Source organism: Vanacampus margaritifer, chromosome 16 (genome assembly GCF_051991255.1).
Source record: "Vanacampus margaritifer isolate UIUO_Vmar chromosome 16, RoL_Vmar_1.0, whole genome shotgun sequence".
Lineage (NCBI taxonomy): Eukaryota > Metazoa > Chordata > Actinopteri > Syngnathiformes > Syngnathidae > Vanacampus > Vanacampus margaritifer.
The window spans coordinates 3,368,542-3,388,918 of record NC_135447.1 but is presented as its reverse complement, the minus strand read 5'-3'; the positions used below and the strand labels follow the sequence as shown (position 1 = coordinate 3,388,918).

The 20,377-nt window shown below is 47.1% G+C and overlaps 2 protein-coding genes across 14 annotated transcripts; both read right to left on the bottom strand.

The window, feature by feature from the left end:
- Nucleotides 1-1,579: 1,579 nt before the first annotated feature.
- On the bottom strand, nucleotides 1,580-11,683 carry csf1rb (colony stimulating factor 1 receptor, b). 2 transcript variants are annotated; one of them, XM_077546771.1, is made up of 22 exons: nucleotides 10,596-11,683; nucleotides 8,741-9,010; nucleotides 8,344-8,652; nucleotides 7,745-7,881; nucleotides 7,498-7,666; nucleotides 7,101-7,431; nucleotides 6,000-6,115; nucleotides 5,820-5,928; nucleotides 5,570-5,730; nucleotides 5,339-5,451; nucleotides 4,742-4,871; nucleotides 4,479-4,580; nucleotides 4,145-4,255; nucleotides 3,930-4,074; nucleotides 3,770-3,831; nucleotides 3,495-3,586; nucleotides 3,280-3,402; nucleotides 2,826-2,937; nucleotides 2,644-2,743; nucleotides 2,436-2,556; nucleotides 2,252-2,345; nucleotides 1,580-2,185 (listed from the first exon to the last, which is right to left on the bottom strand). In XM_077546771.1, the coding sequence occupies exons 1-22, from the start codon at nucleotides 10,648-10,650 to the stop codon at nucleotides 2,115-2,117; spliced, it is 3,033 nt and encodes a 1,010-aa protein (XP_077402897.1). In that variant the 5' UTR covers nucleotides 10,651-11,683; the 3' UTR covers nucleotides 1,580-2,114. The 2 variants fall into 2 exon arrangements, with proteins under 2 accessions (XP_077402897.1, XP_077402898.1); XM_077546772.1 differs by lacking the exon at nucleotides 10,596-11,683 and having other exon boundaries at nucleotides 8,344-8,524; nucleotides 8,593-8,652; nucleotides 8,741-8,919.
- A 153-nt stretch (nucleotides 11,684-11,836) lies between these two features.
- LOC144036269 (platelet-derived growth factor receptor beta-like) lies at nucleotides 11,837-19,755 on the bottom strand. 12 transcript variants are annotated; one of them, XM_077546764.1, is made up of 28 exons: nucleotides 19,161-19,754; nucleotides 18,688-18,799; nucleotides 18,534-18,602; nucleotides 18,364-18,458; nucleotides 17,723-17,921; nucleotides 17,396-17,656; nucleotides 17,195-17,334; nucleotides 17,046-17,127; nucleotides 16,897-16,971; nucleotides 16,648-16,837; nucleotides 16,462-16,577; nucleotides 16,268-16,379; nucleotides 16,037-16,139; nucleotides 15,855-15,963; nucleotides 15,544-15,638; nucleotides 15,340-15,472; nucleotides 15,160-15,264; nucleotides 14,951-15,055; nucleotides 14,736-14,838; nucleotides 14,549-14,670; nucleotides 13,693-13,808; nucleotides 13,495-13,617; nucleotides 13,296-13,407; nucleotides 13,127-13,226; nucleotides 12,535-12,640; nucleotides 12,355-12,457; nucleotides 12,124-12,283; nucleotides 11,837-12,045 (listed from the first exon to the last, which is right to left on the bottom strand). In XM_077546764.1, exons 3-28 carry the CDS (start codon nucleotides 18,589-18,591, stop codon nucleotides 11,982-11,984), a joined length of 3,087 nt encoding a protein of 1,028 aa, XP_077402890.1. In that variant the 5' UTR covers nucleotides 18,592-18,602; nucleotides 18,688-18,799; nucleotides 19,161-19,754; the 3' UTR covers nucleotides 11,837-11,981. The 12 variants fall into 12 exon arrangements, 8 of the variants coding, with proteins under 8 accessions (XP_077402890.1, XP_077402888.1, XP_077402889.1 ...); XM_077546762.1 differs by having other exon boundaries at nucleotides 18,737-18,799; XM_077546763.1 differs by having other exon boundaries at nucleotides 17,204-17,334; nucleotides 18,737-18,799.
- Between the last annotated feature and the right edge of the window lie 622 nt (nucleotides 19,756-20,377).

Here is a 20,377-nt window from a genome sequence, read left to right as displayed (position 1 = left end):
CCTGACCCGCACACACAACTTGACTGATGGATTGATCTATTGATCGAAGGATGACCTCAAAATCCATCACATCAATTATTCACCCGTGAGTCACCTGAGCTTTCAGTCACACTTCCTTATTAATGGGCTGCTTTTTCTCTAGCGCTTTTAACGACGCCATATGCCGCACATTCACCCATTCACACACTAGTGGTCGGCATGTTAGCCACAAGGAGCAAATTGGGGCTCAGCGTCTTGCTCAAGGACACTTCAACGGATCGAACCCACAACCTCGCGGTTGGGAGACGAGCACTCTACCACTGAGCTGCGCCGCCCCGTTATCAATCAACCAGTGAACGAGTGAACAAATGTACAGCATTCGTGACTGAACAAGTGAAAGTGTCAAGAAATTAACAAATAAGTGAGGGAGGGGAAAAGTTAGCGAGTGAGCAAATGAATCTATGAACAACTGAACGAGTGAACAAATGAGTCAATAAGTAAACAGGTGAACATGATAGATATGAAGAGTAAATGAAGGCACCTACAAGTGAGTGACTCAGTAAACGGGTGATGACATGAACATGCATACTGTAAACAGGTGAACGAATGAACACAAATGGTTGCAAAATAAAGAAGTGAGAGAATGAGTGAAGACAATCAGTCTACTGGTGAACAAAGCAAAACAGTGAATAAGTGAACAAATGAACTCACACGCGAGTCAACGAGTAAATGAGTGAATGAATGAATGAACATAGAAATGATTGAGTAATCGGGCACGAAAAGTAAATAGATAAATGAGTGTGTAAATAAATGAAAGTTAAGTAATTAACACATTCATGAGAATAAGCAAATGCGTGAGTGAATGAAAATAAGAAAATCAATGCATAAATAAATGAGAGTGAATAAGTGAAAAGTGGAAAAAAGTCAACGTAAGAGTAAGTGAACTTGTTATTAAGTACGCATGAAGACATTTAAACGAGTGAAGGTGTGAATGGATGACTTACCTTCAGCTTTTTTTCCTCCCAAGTGTTTTGAGCATTTGAGATTTGCGGACTTTTTATCATCGAGCAGAAAGCATCGATAAGCGGCACGCGTGCTAATCACACGCACAATAAATGAGTGTTTTTTTTCCAACCGCCCCTCCCTACGCGGGCGTGCATGTGCGTTGCGTGCGAGTGAAAGAAAGTCCAGCGGCAGTAAAAGTGTCACATGATTTCTTTGTGATTGTTATTAATGCGTCTGAAAAGTACAAGAGGACAACGTGAGCAAACAAGCGTCAAGCGATAAATCGCGTTTGTCAATCATCGGACGTGTGATTGCGTTCGTTCACATCCCAAATACGAGGCGACGTTTGTTTCGTTGTCACTCAAAGTTGAAATTTACTACAAAACTCACATCAAAAAACAAAAAATAATTCATCATTGTATATTCAAACACCCAAAAACGTACACAGTAACAAAAAATCGACTAGCTTATTGCTAACATAAGAATGTAAAACACCATAGACTGGCTAAAGGAAATTAGCATTAATGTTATGGTCACTATTCAAACGAGGAGCAGCGACACATACAAGCCCAGCATATGACAACACTCACAGACCTTCTCTGCCTCTTCTTCTTGCTTTTAATGACAATGCATTTAATTCCAGTAGAGCGCCCAGGCATGTTGTGGCACAAGGTGGTACTACACTGACAGTGCAACTCTAAAATTAGACTTGCATATACAATACAATATGCAATACAATATACAGTATTTGATATAATATAGTGGATGACATCGGACTTTACTTGTTGCACCACATGTTATTGCCGTGTGTTAGAGCCATTTTGTTTATGAGTCCAAAGTTAGTTAGTAGGCCAAATAAGAAACTTCCGCTTTGGATTACTTTGACTTTCAAAATACGAGCAGAACATGTAAAAAAATGGCTGGATTTTGCTGCTTAACTCATATTCCACTAGCAATATCTAACAGAATAACATATTTAGCTTGTGGTGGGGCTGCATAGAACATATTATTGCCCCCCCCCCAAAAAAAAAAAAAAAAAAAATTGGGGGTTGACTTCCCCTTTATCAGAAAAAAGACCTTTGGCTTATGATTTTTTTTTTTTCGTAGTTGAAGTAGATTGGACGAGCGCATCAGGACAGCTGGTAAATGTTCTTCGTCATCTTCGTCATCTTTATCGACTCCTCGCCTTCCTCGCCGCCCTCTGAAGCAGTAAAGTGACAGCGGTCAAATTTCAAGAAGCATTAAAGAGCCACTCAGTGACGGTCACCTTGCTCCTCCCCTTTCATAGAGTCTCCGCCCCTGCCCTCCTCTCCCTCGCTCTCTTCATCTTCCCCGCGCTCGTCGATGTTTTTGTACGTCGGCTTGAGCGGGAAAACAGAAAAAAAACACAATGGAGCAAGCAATGAGTTTTTATCAATCAAAGCGCACGCCGGCGTGTGATTGGGCCTCACCTGCTCGCTTTGACCCGCCTTCTTGGCGGAGGGGAGGAGTCTTTCCATCAGCCGACTAATCATCTTGAACGTCGGCCGGTCGGTCGGTTCCAAACTCCAGCACGATGTCATCAGCTGGTACCTGGAAAACGGAGCTGTTAAAATTAAGCTGACTGACCGCAAGGGCCGTCAATCAACTCGATTGACGGGTTCGGCGGCCTGGCCTCACATTTGCGGCGGGGCAAAGTCGGGCCGGTCCATGTGGCAGCCATCTTTGATCATCTTGTAGAATTTGGTATCCACGGCAACGTTGGGGTAAGGACTCTTCCCTGAAGGTGACAGGCAGAGGTCAGAGGTCACGTGACCGCACGTGATGCCACATCGATGGCACGTGAGGTCAGAGGGTGTTACCGAGGGAGAAGATTTCCCACAAGAGGACGCCGTAGGACCAGACGTCACTCTGCACCGTGTACACGCACTGGAAGATGCTCTCGGGCGACATCCACTTCACCGGCAGACGTGCCTGACAAAATAAAAGCACACAGGAAGTTGACTTTCAAAGTAAAAGACGACAGAAGCAAACACGTAAACATCACAGGAAGATGACTGCCAAAATCAAACACAAGAGGGCGCTGCTTGTCAGATGTTGTGTAGTACGGAGGTCATTAGTGAATATTAGTTGAGTACTTGTTGTGTAGTTGTGAAGTTTTTGTGTGTATTAGTTGTGTCATGTATTAGTTGTGTAATTATTATACAGTATAGTAATCGTGTAGCAGTTGCGTAATGTTTATGCATTTGCTGCATACAAGTTGTGTGGCTGTTGTGTACTAGTTGTGGTGGTGTAGTTGTGTAGTTGCCCACTGACATTTCCTTGTACGATGTAACTGTCATCATTGCGAATGTCTCGCGCCAAACCAAAGTCGCAGATTTTGGCAACATGGCGGTCGGTCAGTAACACGTTCCTCGCCGCCACATCTCTGTGGATGCACTGACACACACATATACACACATTGACCCAACACATTCAAATGTATGTATAGAGTGAGTGAGTGTGTACGTGTGTGTGTGTGTGTGCGTTACATTTTGTGTGGACAGGAAGTCCAAACCCTGAGCCACCTGGTATGAAAACCTCATCAGGTCACTCATAGACAAACGTGCACTTCGCTCGAAACCTGAAGGACACACACAAGCGCGCGTACACACACACACACACACACACACGCACACAATGTTATTGTGTATGTATTTGGTGTGTGTGTCTTTATGGTGCGCAGGTGTGTGATGTGCATGTGTGTGAGGTATTTGTGTACGTATGTGAGTGTGCATCCATGTGAATTTGTCCATGTGTGTATTACCTGAGTGTGAAAGCATGGGTTGCATCTCCTGATATTCGGAACAACACGAGATCCCGCTGTCACTGTATCGAGGAAACACGCACACGCACACGCACACACACACCATTTTCGTGACATGCCTGCACTTGAGTTAAAACGGAAGAAGATGAGGTCGTCCCACCTCCTGAGTCTGAGATTGGAGTATTTGGTGTCGTGCTCAGCCGGCTCCGGATTCAACATGGCCGCCACCAAGTGGTGAGCGTGCGCGCGCAGGAAGTTGAGCAGGTCGCCGTGGAAACAGTACTCGGTGATCATCAGCATGGGCCCTAAAAGCCAAGTGAGTAAAACTTAGGAAGCTGAGGCAACTTAAAATGAGGTCAAGTTAAGTGAAGTGACCTCCGTGAGTGCAGGCTCCCAGCAGGTTGACGATGTTGTCATGGTAACCAAGATGGCTGAGGATCTTCAGCTCACACATCAGCGCCTCGCGCTCCTCCGAGTGAGCGCTCGCTGCAAAGCAAACAGCAAGTACTTGTCTCAAGTACTCGAGTAGTTGTTGTCGAGTATTTTTCCAAGTAGCTGTGAGGAAATTCTTGAAGTGGTTTTGTAGTCATGTTATAGTTGTGTAGTAGTTTTGATTCATACTAGTGGTGTTGTTGTGCGCTGCAGTTGTTTGATCGTTGAAGTCGTGATGTAGCAATTATTGCGTCATAGTTGTGTTGTTGCATTTTACGTTTGAGCATCTTGACGGCGACACGCAATTCGTCTTGACTGCCCAGCCCGTAGGCCGTGGCCTCCACCACCTTCCCGAAGGCCCCCGACCCCAACACGCCCCCTGAGGGAGAGAGAGTAAGCGAGAGAGGGGGGTCAAAGGTCAAAGCCAAGCCTTTCAAATGATCAATACTGAGATCTCCCAGAAAAAAAAAAAAAAAGCCAAGCTCCGGAAACCAGGTCAGAGAGGAGGCACGGGCCGGTCGGCGGGAGGTGAAAGGTTACCCAGACGCAGCTTGTCTCGGGGAAACTCCCACTTGAGGTTGTTGTAGGGCAGGAGGCTGGGGTCCACAAAGGTGTAGTTGTTACCCGAGCAACTCTCAACGATCTTCCAACGGATCTCGTACTTGGGTCGCTGCAAAGGGATGAGGAGGAAGAAAACAAGGAGATGAAGGAGGAGCAGAAGGAGGCCAAAAGAAGAGGAGGGAGAGAAGAAGGGAGAGGATGGTGTGGAAGAAGAAGAGGAGGAGGGAGAAAAGTAAGAGGAAGAAGGAAGGAGCAGGAGGAGGCAAAAAGCAAGATGAGAGAGAGAAGAAGGAAAAGTAAAGTGAGGAAGAGCAGGAAGACAAGGAGGAGAAAGAAAATATGAGGAGGAGGAATAGAAGAAAAAGGAGGAGGGAGAAAAAGAAGAGGAAAAACAAAGAAGCAGGAGATGGTGGGAGGTTAGAAGAGAAGGAGGGAGAAAAAGGATAAATAGAGGAAGGAGGAGCGAATAAAGGAGAAAGAGGAGGGAGTGATGAAGCAGGAAGAGGAGGAGGAGAAAAAGCTGTTGATGATGATGATGATGATGGGAAGAAAGCGTGCCTATGACGACGTACGAACCCGCCTGATCCTGATGATGAGGAAAATGACGAGCAGGAGGAGCAGCGCCGCCCCCGCCGAAGCTGCCGCCAGGGGCAGCGTCAGCACACTTTTGCCACCAGAACCTACAGAACCTGACACAGCAACAACATGATTTCAACAAGTAGAACGAACTTCTGTAGTCAAAGAAATCCTGAATATAAAAAACATCCCCCAAAAATTGGGAGGGGCGGGGTTTGTTTATGCACTCACGCAGGAAGAAAACATCTCGCGAGCGTCCCACGCTGTTGATGGACACGCACTCGATGGTGATGTCATCAGCTGGTGCCTGCGGGAGGGCCAGGTGTTTCTTCAGCGCCTCCGCCTCTTGTGTGGTGACATCATCAGGCTGATTGGCCGCAACGTCTCCGCACCTGCACAAGGCAGTCCGAGTGGCTCGGATTAGCCAACCAAAGCGCAGCGAAGGCCGAGCACTGCATTCTCCACCCTCTTTTAAACGTACGTGTCGACGAGGCCGCTGCATCGCGACCACAAGATGGTTGGCGGCGGAAAACCCGAACCGCTGCATGTCAGCGTGTCGTTTTCCACCGTGATGACGCCGCTCGGAGCACCTGCGTCGCACGAAAACAACCCATCAGATCAATGGTGCCGTCGACGATGACGAAGACGAAGAGTTGCTTACGAAGAACTCGCAGGTCAAAGTTGAAGGAGTTGTTGAGGAGGGCGTTAGCATACCGTAAAGCATAGAGACCTTTCTCCTCATCACGCACGCGACGCAGGAGCAGGCTAGCTTGGGACCTGCCAACAGAAACCTTTTTGATTCTTAAAAACCTTTAGACGATGGAGGGCTAATCCCTTGAGATTTTTTTTAAAGGTCTCCAACGTTATCGTGAAACCATAAAAACTTGCACAAACAAGAATAAGACAACAATACAACAACAAAATGGGGGGGGGGACACAAGTACACTACAAAATACACATTTCAACCGAGAAAACTATAAAAGGTCATGTAAACTAATGAGTTGAGGAAAGGCCACAACCAGTAGCAAATATGACAGGACAGGACAGGGTTAATGAACCTTGTAGTCTTACACTCTGTGAGGAAGTTATGGCAAGGAGCAGCAAAAAGGACAGCACAGGACAAGACGGGGTTAGCAAGCGAAGCAGTGCTACACCCTGTAAGGAAGGAACGCAATGAGTAGAAAATAGGAAAGGATGGGACAGGACGGGACAGAAGAGGGTTAAGGACTCGGTGAGGAGTGGACACAAGAAAGAAGAATGAGAACAAATAGGACAGGACAGGACAGGGATAGCTAGCCAGCCAGTGCAAACCTATCTGAAGAAGAAATGCAAGATGTACCCTATAAGACAGAGTTCACCAATTCCGATCCTCGAGGTCTGGAGTCCTGCCGATTTAGAACTTTCCGCCCACTAGCACACCTGATTCATATAATCAGCTCATCGGCATGTCTGATAATGATCCTAATCTTTAATATCAGGTGTGTTTGTAGGCGGAAACATCTAAAACCTGCAGGACTACGGACCTCGAGGACCAGAATTGGTGAACCCTGCTATAGGACAACACAGAACACAACAGGACTGGGGAGGGGTAAGGGGCCAGGTACTGTTATACGCGGTAAGGAAGAAGGCAATAAGAAGCAAATAAGACAGCACAGGACAAGGGCAGGACAAGACATGACAGGAAAGAGAAAGTAAACCAGGCAGTGGTACTGAAATATGTTGAGACTGGACATAGATGGCCAAAATGTGGGCTCATGCTAACCTGTAGCCATTAGTCGTGTAACTCAGCATGCGTGACACATTGTCGTTCGGCGAGATCCATTCGAGGCTTCCGATTGGCGGGTACGCTTTCATGGTGACGGTCAACATGACATCTCCGCCTTCAAGCACGTCCACCGTACTGCTGCTGCTGATCTTGTTAGCCTCCATTGTATCCATGCTAAAGTTAGCTAGCACTTCCCAGTTGTCCGTCACCGACTTATCATTTGCGTTGTCATGCAGTCGTCCAAACGGCCCCGTGCCTCTTACGCTAACGTTGGCACCACTTGGAGCAATAATACGGCGCTCCAGGAAGGCAGTTAGGAAGGGAGCGTCTGCCGGACAGAACGGAAGTCAAACATGTGATAGACACAAATCTCATGAGCTGATCTGCCTCCCACCTAAGACGAGGAGCCTGGCCGTCACTGTGGCGTTGGCGTTGCCGGCCTTATTGCGCGCCGTACACGTGTAGCGTCCACTGTGCTGTCGACTGACGGTACTGACGGTCAATGTGTTGTTGATGTAAACCCGGTTGTGGGTATAACGATGGGTCTGAGTCGTGTTTGGAGCCTGTAGGCCAGCATGAGACCGTCCGTCAAATGTCAAACAACACAACAATGTCAAACAACATCAAAGAGCAATTCTCACCTCTACTTCGGGGTGTGTCCAAGAGATGCTGTAGAGGAGGGAGGGGTTACTTGTCACACATGTCACCGCAAACGTTTCTCCCACCACACGGAAAAAATTACTCTGATTCAGTGACACCACAGGAGGATGACGCTGTCCTAAACATACACACACACAAATTAATGAGAGATAGAAAGGCAAGAGACCGATAGCTAATAGACTATCAAGCGAGAGACATGAGACAACCAGGAGTCAGACAGTTGAATGATATAAAGATGGGAAGTAGGTTGTTGGTAGACAGCTGAGAGTCTAAAAGGTCAAAGACAGTCAAGTGACAGGCTTAAAGGGAAAAAGGAGTCAGACATGTTAGAAACAGAAAAGAGAGAGACAACTTAGAGGTAGACAGGTACCAGACACCCTGTTGTGAGACAGGTAGAAAGGAAGTGCAGAAAGGTATTGGAGAGATGAGGGACAAGACAGCTGAAAGACAGACAAGAGAGAAAGACGGATGAGCAAAAGACTAAAAAGATGGACACAGGTAAGAGACAGGCAGATAGACAGAGAAGTCAAGATGGACAGGGTTGAGTGAGAGGCAAGTGAGTATTGGACAGGCTCCTTACTTGGGATGACGATGAGGTGCAGCTCACTGGAAGCCACGCGTGTGTTGTTGTACCAGGCCGTGCAGACGTAGTGTCCACTGAACTTCCTTTCCATTTTGTGTATGAGGACTCCTGCACGAGGATCCACGCTCAATTTCATGCCTGGGGGAAGACCCTGGCCCCGCCGCCCAGCCTGGTCTTCCTTCAATTGGAGGGTTAGGTTGGTAACTGACGGGTCGGTCAGCAGACAACGGAACAGGAAGTCGTTACCCTCCCAGATGTCGGGTGCGGAGCGAGGTGTGACGAAGACGTTGAACGGGTTGGACGGATCTGAGGGATTGATAAGGGAAGTGACCTCATCCAAGAGACAATTAACAAGGGTAGTGCCGTCATCTGAGGGATCTATAATTGAGCTCACCTTTGATGTACAGGTGCACCGAGGCATGAAAGTGTTCAAGGCTACGGTTGGCGTAGGCACATTGGTATGTTCCTGTGTGTCTCGGATGTGCGTCCCAGACTTTCAGCATGCTGCCGTGCACCACTTTTGCCAAGCGGAACGCCGTGCTGGACCAGTGCAACGACGCGTTGCCGTGACAACTGAGGTTGAAAGCAGAGCCTGCAGTCAAAACCGCCTCAGACCCGTTTTGCAGTGGGTCTGAGTTCAGTCGAATAGATGGAGAAGAAAAGCCTATAAGGAAGACAAAAATATCCAATGTGATCAGGAGAGCTTTTCACCATGACGTCACACTTAGTACTCAATTGTTTTGTGGGGACATAGCTTTAATTTGTTTTTCACCATTTCATATGTCCTGATTTTTGGGGTAAAACTGCACACACTTGGGCGTCCAACACGAGTTGGATGAAAAGTGGGCTACATCCAGAATAGCCATTCACGCTCATATTCAGATGGTCAGACCTATGGACAATTTAGAGTCAGTGGCCTTGGATGTCCAACAATCTCAGACCTCTGCCTGTCTCAAACCTTAGAGCTTCAGAAGGCCAACAGTCTCACACCTCAAACAGTTTCAGACCACTAATAACCACCTATCACCAACAGTCACCCACTGACAGATTTGGGCATCTGGTATGGTGTACATACCCAGGACTGTTAGCAGCTAATGTCAGGACACACATAGACAAATAACCATTCACACTCACATTCAGACCTATGGACAATTTAGAGTCTACAGTTTCAGACCTCCAGCGATTGCAGACCTACAATATCCTAGGACGTCTGACAGTCTGAAACCTTTTATGGCATCAGGGTTCCAACAGTCTTAGACCCTTAATGGTCTCAGACCTCAAATAGCCTTGAATGTCCCAACGATCTCAGACCTCTACCAGTCTCAAATCTTCCATGGCCTCAGACTGCCAACAGTTTGAGACCACCGATAACCTCCAATCTCCAAAAGTCATCCAGTGACAGATTTGGGCATCTGGTATGGGTCGGAGGAGGGGGGCGGTACATGTAGACAAAGCGGGTACTTCAGCAAACATGGAAACTCCACACAGGAACGTCGTAGCCGAGATTCAAACCCTTTAATCACTTAACCACTCAATCAACCTTATACATAACCCAGTAAATACACAACATAGTACAGGTTTATACATTTTTATTAAGTCTTAATTCTTCCAGACAATTCATGACGTTTAGTTTGAGGCCAAAGAAGAGATTTTTCTTCTTCTTCTTTTCTTCTTGTCGGTTGAGTTTCACAAGATGGTGAGAAAAACAGAAGTGAAACCTTTGACTTTAACATCTGTCAGCAGTTTGGAAGTAACACACACACACGTGTGTGTGTCTGGAAAAGAAAAAAAAAAGAGGAAGAAATGGTGCTGTCCTCATCAGGATCAGGAAAATGGTCAAGATGGTCCAATTAGCAAGTCTCTCACAGGAATATGTAAAAAGTACATTTTCACACTAACATTAGCCGCTAACACACCTAGTGCCTGCTGTTGGAGACAGCAGGTAGCTCCGCCCACATGCCATTAATCAGTGGACTGGCCGTCATAGAATGTGTTTGTCTCTACTTGATCTAGCCTACTTGATCAATGGTTTCGTTTGACAAACTTGAATGAGCATGAAGTTACATACAGTACAAAAAGACACGTCATAAACAATTGGTGTATGTAAAATAAAATAAAAATATTTTGCCTTGTCAATATTCTGCGGCACACGTTCCTCTTTCCACTAGGTAGCATAAATAACTACTCATGACTTACTTTTATATTCTATGATATATTAATAACAGCATTAATTTGGTTTGGTTTCTTACCTTCAGCAGAGATGATTGACAGCAGGAGCAAAAGTAACAACATCTTGATCTTCATCTCATTCTTCCTCTGACTGACAAACACTCAAGCAGCTCTTCAACTTCCTGATAGGCGCTTACTGACTCAGCCCACCTCCTCAGTCCAGCCCTCCCCCCCATCCTCACTGGCCAACACCTCCAGAGTCTTAGACATCCAACAGTCTGAGATCTTCAACTGACCTCCAGCAGCGTCAGACATGAAATCGCCTCCGATGTCCGACTTCTATGGCCTCGGACCTGCATGCAAATTCTGACCTTCAATAAGTTTTTACCTCTAACGGTGGCCTCAGACCACCAATGGCCTCAGATCTCAAACAGCTTCTGAAATTCAATTGTCTCAGACCATTAACAGCATTCTCGATTCTCCAATGGCTTCAGACTGGACAGTTTAGGACTCCCAACACTCTTAGACCTCCAATGGCTTCAAATGTTCAGCATTCTCAAACTTTTTGATGGCCTTAGACCTTCAATAGTCTCCAACCCGGAACAGTTATCGCAGATTTTTTAATTACTTCAGTTTACCAACAGTCTGAGACCACAACCAGACCTCTAAAAGTGGCCTCAGATCTAAAATAGCTACAGACTATCAACATTCTCAGATGACAAAATTTCAGACGCCCAATGGCCACAAACGTCTTCCAGTCTCAAACCTTTTATGACATAAAACCTGCAGTCTTAGAAGTTCAATAGTCTCAGACCTCCAGTAGCTTTGAATGTCCAATGATCTCAAATCAAGTGTTAAATCTTCTTTGGCTTCAGACCTCACAGGTCTCACAGACTCGAACAGCATACGAGGGTTAAGCTCTCAAACAGTTTCGGACCTCCAATAGTCTCAGACCTCAAACCGTTCCAGATCACCAATAACCTAATTCGTCTAAAAAGTCTACAACCCTCTATGGTCTCAGACCTTGAATGATAGATGACCCCCCACGTGCCTCAGATTACCTGTAGCTAAGATCTGAGTTCCCAACAGTCTCAGGTCTACAGTGGCCTCAGATATAAAATGGCCTCAAAAGTCCAATGGTCTGAGACCTCCGATGTCCAACGATCTTAGACCTCAACAAGTCTCAAACCTTCTATGCCCTCAGATGGAAGAAAAACTTCCTATAGAGGAGAAAACTCCAACACAGGGACAACTTTTATGCGCAATCTTATTGGTTGAAACGTCCACGTTTTCATGTTGAAAGAACAAAACTAAGTCAACAGGCAGCTGCTATTTCAAATGTTATATTTAAAGTTGAGCATATTAATACATTGATATCAAAGAAATGGCAGGAGTATTGCGTCACGATAACGCCATCGTATTAGTTACAAGACTGTTATCTATATCGTGCTATATGGACATGTTTCTTAAACGCAGCTTTCCTCCTCTCTTGATGATGTCACTTCCAGTGCAGCCGGCGAATCCTCAGTTCTGAACGGGAAACACACAGCAGCCTAATCATCTTCATCATCATCATCATCACCATGAAAATGATCATCATGACGCTACCTGTCTGCGTCCAGCGCAGTGCCGCCCTCGCCGCCGCCGTGGCGTGCCTCCACCTTGACAGGAAGGATGTATTCACCATGGGAAGGTCCCGTCTCCTCCGGCCCCGCCTCCTCCGGCCCCGCCTCCAATAGGTGAACCCTCGCCTCGGGAACGTTACTTCCTGTACCGAGAGGCCATGATTGACGTGACAAATTTCTTGCATCGGATGAAAATCATGTTACGGAGTTTCACCTTTGCTGTCGCTTGGCATGTTGACGGTTGCGGATGTCAGTCGGGATCGAACGACGGCCGAATGGTCGCCTGTCGAGAAGTTGTTCGTCAACCTGGCATACGTCTGGGAAGGAACAAGTGGACACACTCGAAGTTGACCTTCACGAGACAAGGGGACAACGTGGACGCAGACGTCGTCACCTTTCTCCAGTCCTCCGTCAACATGGCGTCCAGAGACGCAACCAACGACGAGAACAACGGCCTGGAAGTCGGATGCTCGCTCCAGCACGCCTGCATCAGGTTGCAACTGAGCACACGCATCATCTTGTCAAAGATGTTTTCATATTTTAAATGGGTCATCATGTCACACGCGTTATATGTCAAACATGTCATGTCATGCCACATCTATTGTCATGTTATCATTTAACACAGAGGTGGGCAATCTCGGTCCTCGAGGGCCGGAGTCCTGCAGGTTTTAGAGGTTTCTCACTTCCAACACAAGCTGATTCCAATCAGCAGGATCGTTATCAGGCTTATGCAGAGCTTGCTGATGAGCTGATCATATATCAGCTGTGTTGAAGAAGGGCAACATGCAAAACCTGCAGGACTCCGGCCCTCGATGCCCACCACTGATTTAACATGTTGCCATACATCATTGTATATTTCACACCTGCTGCTATGCTGCTCCATACGTGGTTTGTCATGCAAAATATCTTGCCAAATTCTGTTGTCGGCATCATATATGTCATATCATGCAAACATATCATGTCATGCATGTTGTCACAAGTCATACATGTCGGAGTTGGCATGTTGTGGCTGTGGCAAGCGGTGGCCTCTCTTTAGAGCAGCGTAGAATTGGTGTGTCATGGGAAGGTCCGAGTACGGACTTTCACCTGCAGCAAAGCACACGTGACACTCATGTGATGTGCCATTGCGTGTCGTAGCGTTTTCAAGCGTCTTACCCAGAGAGAAGATCTCCCACAGCAGAACCCCGTAGGACCACACGTCGCTCTGGGAGGAGTAAACACTTTGGAAAATACTCTCTGGGGACATCCACTTGAGGGGCAGCAAGGCCTATCGGGAAAAAAATCAGGAGGAGAACGTGACGTCGCAGAAGTGACACGGCGCTTGTGCCATCACGTGTTGTCGCGTTGCACTGACGTGTCCCCGGGCCACGTAGTCCTGATCCTTGAGCAGATCTCGGGCCAGGCCAAAGTCGCCCACCTTCACCAGCCGCTCCTCGCACACCAGGACGTTCCGGGCTGCCAGGTCTCTGTGGACGCACTGTGACGCACGGCACATGCTAACCACACGCTAATCACGCGCCACATAAACATTGAGAGTCTCTGTTGAGCGTACGTTGCGCGAGGACAGGAAGTTCATGGCGCTGGCGACCTGGAAGGAGAAGCTGTGAAGGTCACTCACGCTCAGGACGGTAGAGTCGCTGAGAAGTGGCGACAATGCCTCCAGCTGGTCTGAAGGTACACACACAAGTAGAGGAACACACTGGTACGGGTACAGTGACGAGCAGAGGTACATACGGGAAAAACAAACGCACAAGCGGGTACACGGGCACAAAGAGGAAGTATATGCACACAAGTACAAATACGGCATGCGCACACAGGCAAGTGCAAAAGCAGGAAGAGGTATAGACACACTAATAAACACACAAACAGGTGAACAATCAGGAATAGGTACATAAACAGAAAGTTGTATACAAATAAAGAGGTACACCAACAAAGAGATACAAGCAGGTGCAGGTATATACAGACAAACGAGTTCACATGCATACAGGTATACACACACAATTGGGTCTGCCGGAAGGGAGAGGGAGACGTTGGGACTGGTATACACACACATAAACAGAGATAATGGAATGTACACAAACATGTGCATAATCGGGAAGAGCTAGACACTGGTACTGGTATATACCAGTACCTGTATACACAAACAGGTAGACATATACACACGTATGTGTATTTATTAACACAAGAAGGAAGATATACAATCAGGTACAGGTAAAGGAAGCGCACAAAAAGGTGCACAAACTGGAAGAGGTACAAGCAGATAAGGGTATACACACACAATCAGGAAGAGGTGCACACGGGTAGAGGTACACACACAAACAACACACAAGCAGGTAGGGATACCCGCAAGTACATGTAGAAGAAGTAAACAAAAGTGGAGGTACACACACAGATCACTGCTGACTTACCTGTCTCACCTGACGCAGCATTCTCGTTGTCACTGACGATGGCTCCGCCCTCCTGCTTGCTCATATCCATGTAACCGTCTGCCTCTCTGGCACACGCACGCATGCAGTTTGTTAAGGTGTCTCTGTGGATTGTGTATTTGTGTGTATATGTCCGTGTGCAAGTGTGCTTTTGCACGTCTGTGTCTACCTCTTAGCGTGTGCGTTGCCATGTACAAACGTGTGTTTGTGGCGGCGCAGGTAGTTGGCCAGGTCTCCGTGGCAACAGAACTCCGTGATGACATAGACGGGACCTGTGGAGGAGGCGCGCGTCAGCATGCCGGTGGCCAGCAGGGGGCGCCAGTGATTCCGCGGCATTGCGCAACCGCCTTGGTATGCTCCAGCTGAGCTATGCGGTGAGGTTACCTCCTGACGTGCACGCTCCCAGCAGGTTGACGATGTTCACGTGAGGGCCCAGATGACACAAAACCTTCAGCTCGGACAACAACGACCGACACGCGGCACTGTTGGCTGAACACAAACACACAAGAAGACACACACGCACAAATATTTACACAAGGAGCTAGAGGTACACACAGGTACATGCACATAGAGAAGCAGGAAGCGGTACACACATTTAACCATTTTGACGGCCACTCTGGTGGTCTTTTGGTCCTGGAGCAGACCCGAAACTTCGGCTTCCACCACTCGGCCGAAAGCTCCTGAACCCAACACCTCACCTGCAGACACCACATGGCAACGAGGATCAAGTGAAAGGTGCTACTTAGTACTGCTCCTGTACTACGGAGTACTACCTAGTTCTATGTTTTTTCTGGGTATTTCCCAGGAGGCACTGTAGGGCAACTGGGCGGGGTCCAGGTAGGTGTACTCAAGTCCATCAGGACTCACGGAACCAATTAGCTTCCAGCGAACTTCATAGCGAGGTTTCTGAAGGACCAGAGTACCGGTAATGCACTTACGAGTAATGCAAGAGTACCACTACACGGAATACTTCTGACCTTTCTCCACAGGATGATGAGTATGACCAGGAAGATGATGGCGATGACCACCAGAACCAGAACTAGTGCCAACATGGCCACCTGAGACAAGAGAGCTGGACAGGGAGCGCTTGGTCACTTGGACTTATTATGGGATGCAACGTCATCTAATCATCCAATCAGCGATTTTCATCCATCTATCCGATCATGCAAGACCATCAGTCCATCATCCATCCATCTGTCATCACAAATCATCCACTCATCTATTTACAAATTCATCAGTCCATCATCACCCATCCTTCATCTACCGTCCGATCATCCATCCCACTTACAAGTGGACGTCAGTCTGAGGTCTCTGGCTCGCCGTCCTGCAGAGTTTGAGGCCTCACATCGGACGGCGGTCAAGGTCGTTGTGGTCTTCAGGCTCAGCACGCTTCGCACCTGCCAGGGCGAAGACTGATGATGTCAAAGGCGGGCGATGAAGATGTCACATGGGTGATGATGTCGCCGTTACCTGGGTTAGGCCTCTATCCGGCAAGACAGTGATGTTTTCCTGCAGAGTCACGCCCTCTGATGCGCCTGATTGGCTCATCCAGCTGCCTGTCCCGTTAGCGCACCTGCAGACAAAAGCACAGCACTTCCTGTGATGTCACACAAAAAAAAACACTTCAATTTGATGTGTCGCCATGTTGGCGGTCAGATGACATTGATGTTGCTCGCTAATGCTAAGCTAAGTTATTCTTACCCGTGTGCACTGTGACATGTGAACCAGGTGACAGAAGGGGGCGGGGCTCCTTCGCTGACGCACAACATGGCCTGGGTGCTCGTTTCCGTCAGTGACGTGATCCTCGGGGGTGCTGCAGACACACAAATGCACACACAAATGCACACACACACACAGTGAGTTACAGACAAGTCAATCATTACCTACTCACTTACCTTTAACTTGCAGGTAGAAGAACACATCCTCTTGGTCATCTTCATTGTAGATCCTGGCTGTGTAACTTCCTGTTTGCTCCAAGCGGACCCTCGCCAAAGTCAACGTGCTCACATAGCTGTCACCAACAGATGGCAGATTTTTAGCACAAAGGTCACAACCCTCTGTTAGCATCATGGTTAGCCCACCTGCCGTCCGTCACACGTGTGCTGGACACAACGGTTGTTCCCGTGGTGGCGACAACGCTGCGGTTGTCTTTGTGCCACACCACCGTGGGCGGAGGGTGGGCGTCCACTGCCACGCGCAGCGCCACCGTGTGGCCAACTAGTGAAGACACGTTGGTGTCACGCGTCGCACGCGCAGAAACGTAACCACGATCTGCGGAGATTCCACACGTGAGTGCGTCGTCGTGTGCGGATTCGTAGGCGTGCGCTCACCAAGTATCTTCACTGTGATGTTCTTTTCCACACGTTTTCCCTGTACGGTTTCCTGGACCGCACACACATACACACCTGCAGGAAGCCAATGTCGGTTGACGTAGAAACCGTTCATGTCGCCGACGATCATGAGCAGCATCGGCACCTACCAGAGTCTGCCAGCGTCACCGAGGGGATGTTCACAAATGAGCGGATTTGATTGGGCAGAAATTCTGTGAGCGGCTCAATTTCCTGGAAGGACACAAAATGTCACTTTTGCGTCAGTCAAGATTGTGGGTGGAGACGTCAGAAGACGGACTTGCAGTACATCTCTGCGGGGGAAGTTCCAAGAGAAGAAGACCATGTCAATGTCTTGGACGGTGCAGTTGACAACGAGCTGCTCTCCACGTTTCAGCACGCTGCTGGACGCCGTCAAGTCCACCTCCATCTCCTTGGCAACTGGCAGACATGTTGGTGAGCCACAGACAGGTTAACTGGACAGGTGAGTGACGAAACTCACCCACAACGCTGAAGACGTAATAGGCTTGCGACCGCGCTTCCTCAGAACCATTCGAGGCCACGCACACGTAAGAGGAGTCGTTCAGGCGTCCCGTGAAGCCGCGGCCTGGCTCGTACTTCAGTCCAGACGTTGGCGTCTTGTCCCCGCGTTCGTACAGGCTGACGTTCAGAAGAGGGTTGGACACCACACAAGGGATGGTGTCCTCCTCCTTGTCCTTCATCACCACGCCTGGACCCACTGGAGCAAACCACTCATCCGGACCTGCGAGGGGCGCAAACCAATCATCAGACTCAATGACACTTCAGTCAACGGAGACTTGAAGTTCACCTTGTCCAGGTACGAAGATGTCCATCTCTCTGATCTGATCAGATGACGACTCCTCACACGCGTATCTCCCGGAATTCCTCCAGGTGATGTTGAAGAGCTGGAGGACGCTGCGGGATCCCTGCTGTTCCACCACAACATTGCCTTCTTGAGATTCCTGCCATGGCAAGCGCCATGACACCTCGTTCCACCCAGAACACACCTTTGAGGTAAGTACACAAGTCTCATGAAAAACCTGAGAGGCGGATGCAGTTGCACCAACACTTGAGTCTTCTCAAAATGGGACGTTTCTGTTTGCTTTTGGGATAAATGCCCTCTAGAAAGGGGGAATTGTATTGTAGAAAGAATCAATGAACTGGGTGGCATGGCTCAGTGGTGGAGTGAGGTTGTGGGTTCGATCCCAGGCCATTGTGACCTAACATCCTTGAGCAAGATACTGTTTGCTGTTTGATTGATTCAAGGGAAGTGGCTGCCCCGGTACATGAGACAAAATGTCACTTGTGAAGATGTACGACTTGTAGTGGTTCCACACTCAGTCACAGCCACCTTGTCATGTGTTTATTTTCCAAAACAACAATTGAGAGACAGACAGGTAGCATGTGACCAGTCCATGGAGAGAGAGCGACAGGTGAAGTGTTACTGACCACAGTAAAGTTTGAGTGAGACTGGAGTAGAACCTGGGAGGCCAGTGGAATGAGCTCCAGACAAACACCCCCTTCTGGAAGAACCAGGAGCACACCTACACACACACACAGACTGGAATAAGTCCATCCAGCCAATCAGAGAGCAGGACAGACATTTTGTTGTTACTGACCCAACAGGAAGTGCAGCAGTTTCAGACTTCCTATTTGTCCTCTGATGGACCTCAGCATGACTCCTGATTCTGACCAATCACATCACAGGAAGTTTTTTTTTTTTATACTATTGTACATCTCATGCTACTTGTATCAACAGGGGTTAGGGCTAACCTGGAGACTGGACAAACAGGAAGTTGTCACGTGTGTTTGTGACACCCACCAGTGTGCATCAGTCGGCCATCTTGAGTTGAGGTGAGGATGAGATGACTCAAAAACGATCAACCTGCGCAAAGATAAACACATAACAATGGGTGGCATCAACAAAAAGTTCATCCAATGGTGTTGCCTCAAGAAAAAGAAGAACCTTGTGGAAAATATGAGAGGGTCGCCACAGGAGGGGGCGGAGTCAAATATTGCCAAGTCAACACGTGTCTGCTAAAAGCATCAACAAACTTTCTCGTCTGTGCTTCTATGGAAAGTCTACTGCCGATTATGGTATTCGGAATCCATATTTGATCCCAAAAGTGAGTTGAAAAAAAAATAGTGGTCATCTGTCGGAGGTGTAAAACCAGAAAGGTTACCATGAAGACAAGCTTCCAGACCAGCACCCAAACCGAGTCAGGTTAAAATAGTTTTCTTCAAACCTTGTCTTTTCTTGTCCTCCTTTTACGCTCTTCTTTTCCTCCTTTTCGGCCGTCCTCTTTCTCTTTTCGACGCTTTTTCTTCCCGCTGTCCAAAGACTGGAAACAGACTGACTCACTCACTGAACGGGCGAGCGGGAGGGAGGGAGGGAGGAAAAAAAGAGCGAGACGGAGAGAGAGAGAGAGAGAGCGAAAAAATGAGCGTCTGTTTTCAATCTGCATCTCTGCCAACCCAGACAGGAAGTCAACTGAGGTCCAATACACACACACACACACACACACACACACACATGCCACAATGAGTTGTAAATGTGGAAAGTTGAAAAAAAAAAGTCTCCACAAACTTAGAAATCAACTTTAGCTCTTTGACTGCCAAAAACGTTAAATAACGTTTCGTAAAATCCTATGGAGGAGTGCCAAAGACGTTAAAAGACGTTTTTTTCAAAACAGGTGAAACTAACCATTTTCTATTGTTGATTACTCAAAAACGGAATAAGGTAGAAACAAACTTTTTTTTTTCTGATGGAAGATGAGAGTCCAATCTTGTTTTGGCAGTATGTGTGTTTCCATAGTCCAAACACATAATTTTCTATGGACCTTGAAAGATCAGTCAAAATGCTTAAAATCGGCTGGCACCCACGGCATCCCTTTTCTGAAAACGTCTGGCAGTCAAAGAGTTAATATGTCTATATATATGTATCTTCAATTGAAATCCGTAGCTACTCTTATACTAATCTAGTAATAGTAGTCGTATAAACATCCAGATCTACTCCAAAAGTCTTTATCTACTAGGCATAGCTCTGTACAGCTACCAAACAGAAAGGCGGCCATAGAGGCGCGCATCAAGTGATGCTGAGAGAAAATTAAATCTTATTAACTCATTCACTGCCAATGACGGCTATAGACGTCAAAAATTAATTTGAACTATTCACATTAGTTTAACATTTTTTCCCCACTTTTGTTAACAAGAGTATGAAAACCTAGAAACAAAAATATTGTACATTTAGAATATATAAAATGTGTGATTAATCGTGAGTTAACTGTTGAAGTCATGCGATTAATTACAATAAAAAAAAAATTAATCGCCTGACGCCCCTAATTTTTAATAATCTTTTCTTTAAAAAAAAATATATATATATATATATATATATATATATATATATATATATATATATATATATATATATATATATATTTAAAAAAATGTCTAGGTTTTCATA

Coding starts and splice junctions, on each gene's coding strand:
- csf1rb (XM_077546771.1), bottom strand. CDS start 10,650: ATGAAGATCAAGATGTTGTTACTTTTGCTCCTGCTGTCAATCATCTCT. Junction 5,929..5,999: donor CTTTGACCTGCGAGTTCTTC/GTAAGCAACTCT, acceptor CGTGCGACGCAG/GTGCTCCGAGCGGCGTCATC. Junction 2,346..2,435: donor AGGCGGGTCAAAGCGAGCAG/GTGAGGCCCAAT, acceptor TTCCCGCTCAAG/CCGACGTACAAAAACATCGA.
- LOC144036269 (XM_077546762.1), bottom strand. Junction 17,128..17,194: donor CCCGCAGAGATGTACTGCAA/GTCCGTCTTCTG, acceptor GTGTCCTTCCAG/GAAATTGAGCCGCTCACAGA. Junction 12,046..12,123: donor ACTGCGCTGGACGCAGACAG/GTAGCGTCATGA, acceptor TTTCCCGTTCAG/AACTGAGGATTCGCCGGCTG.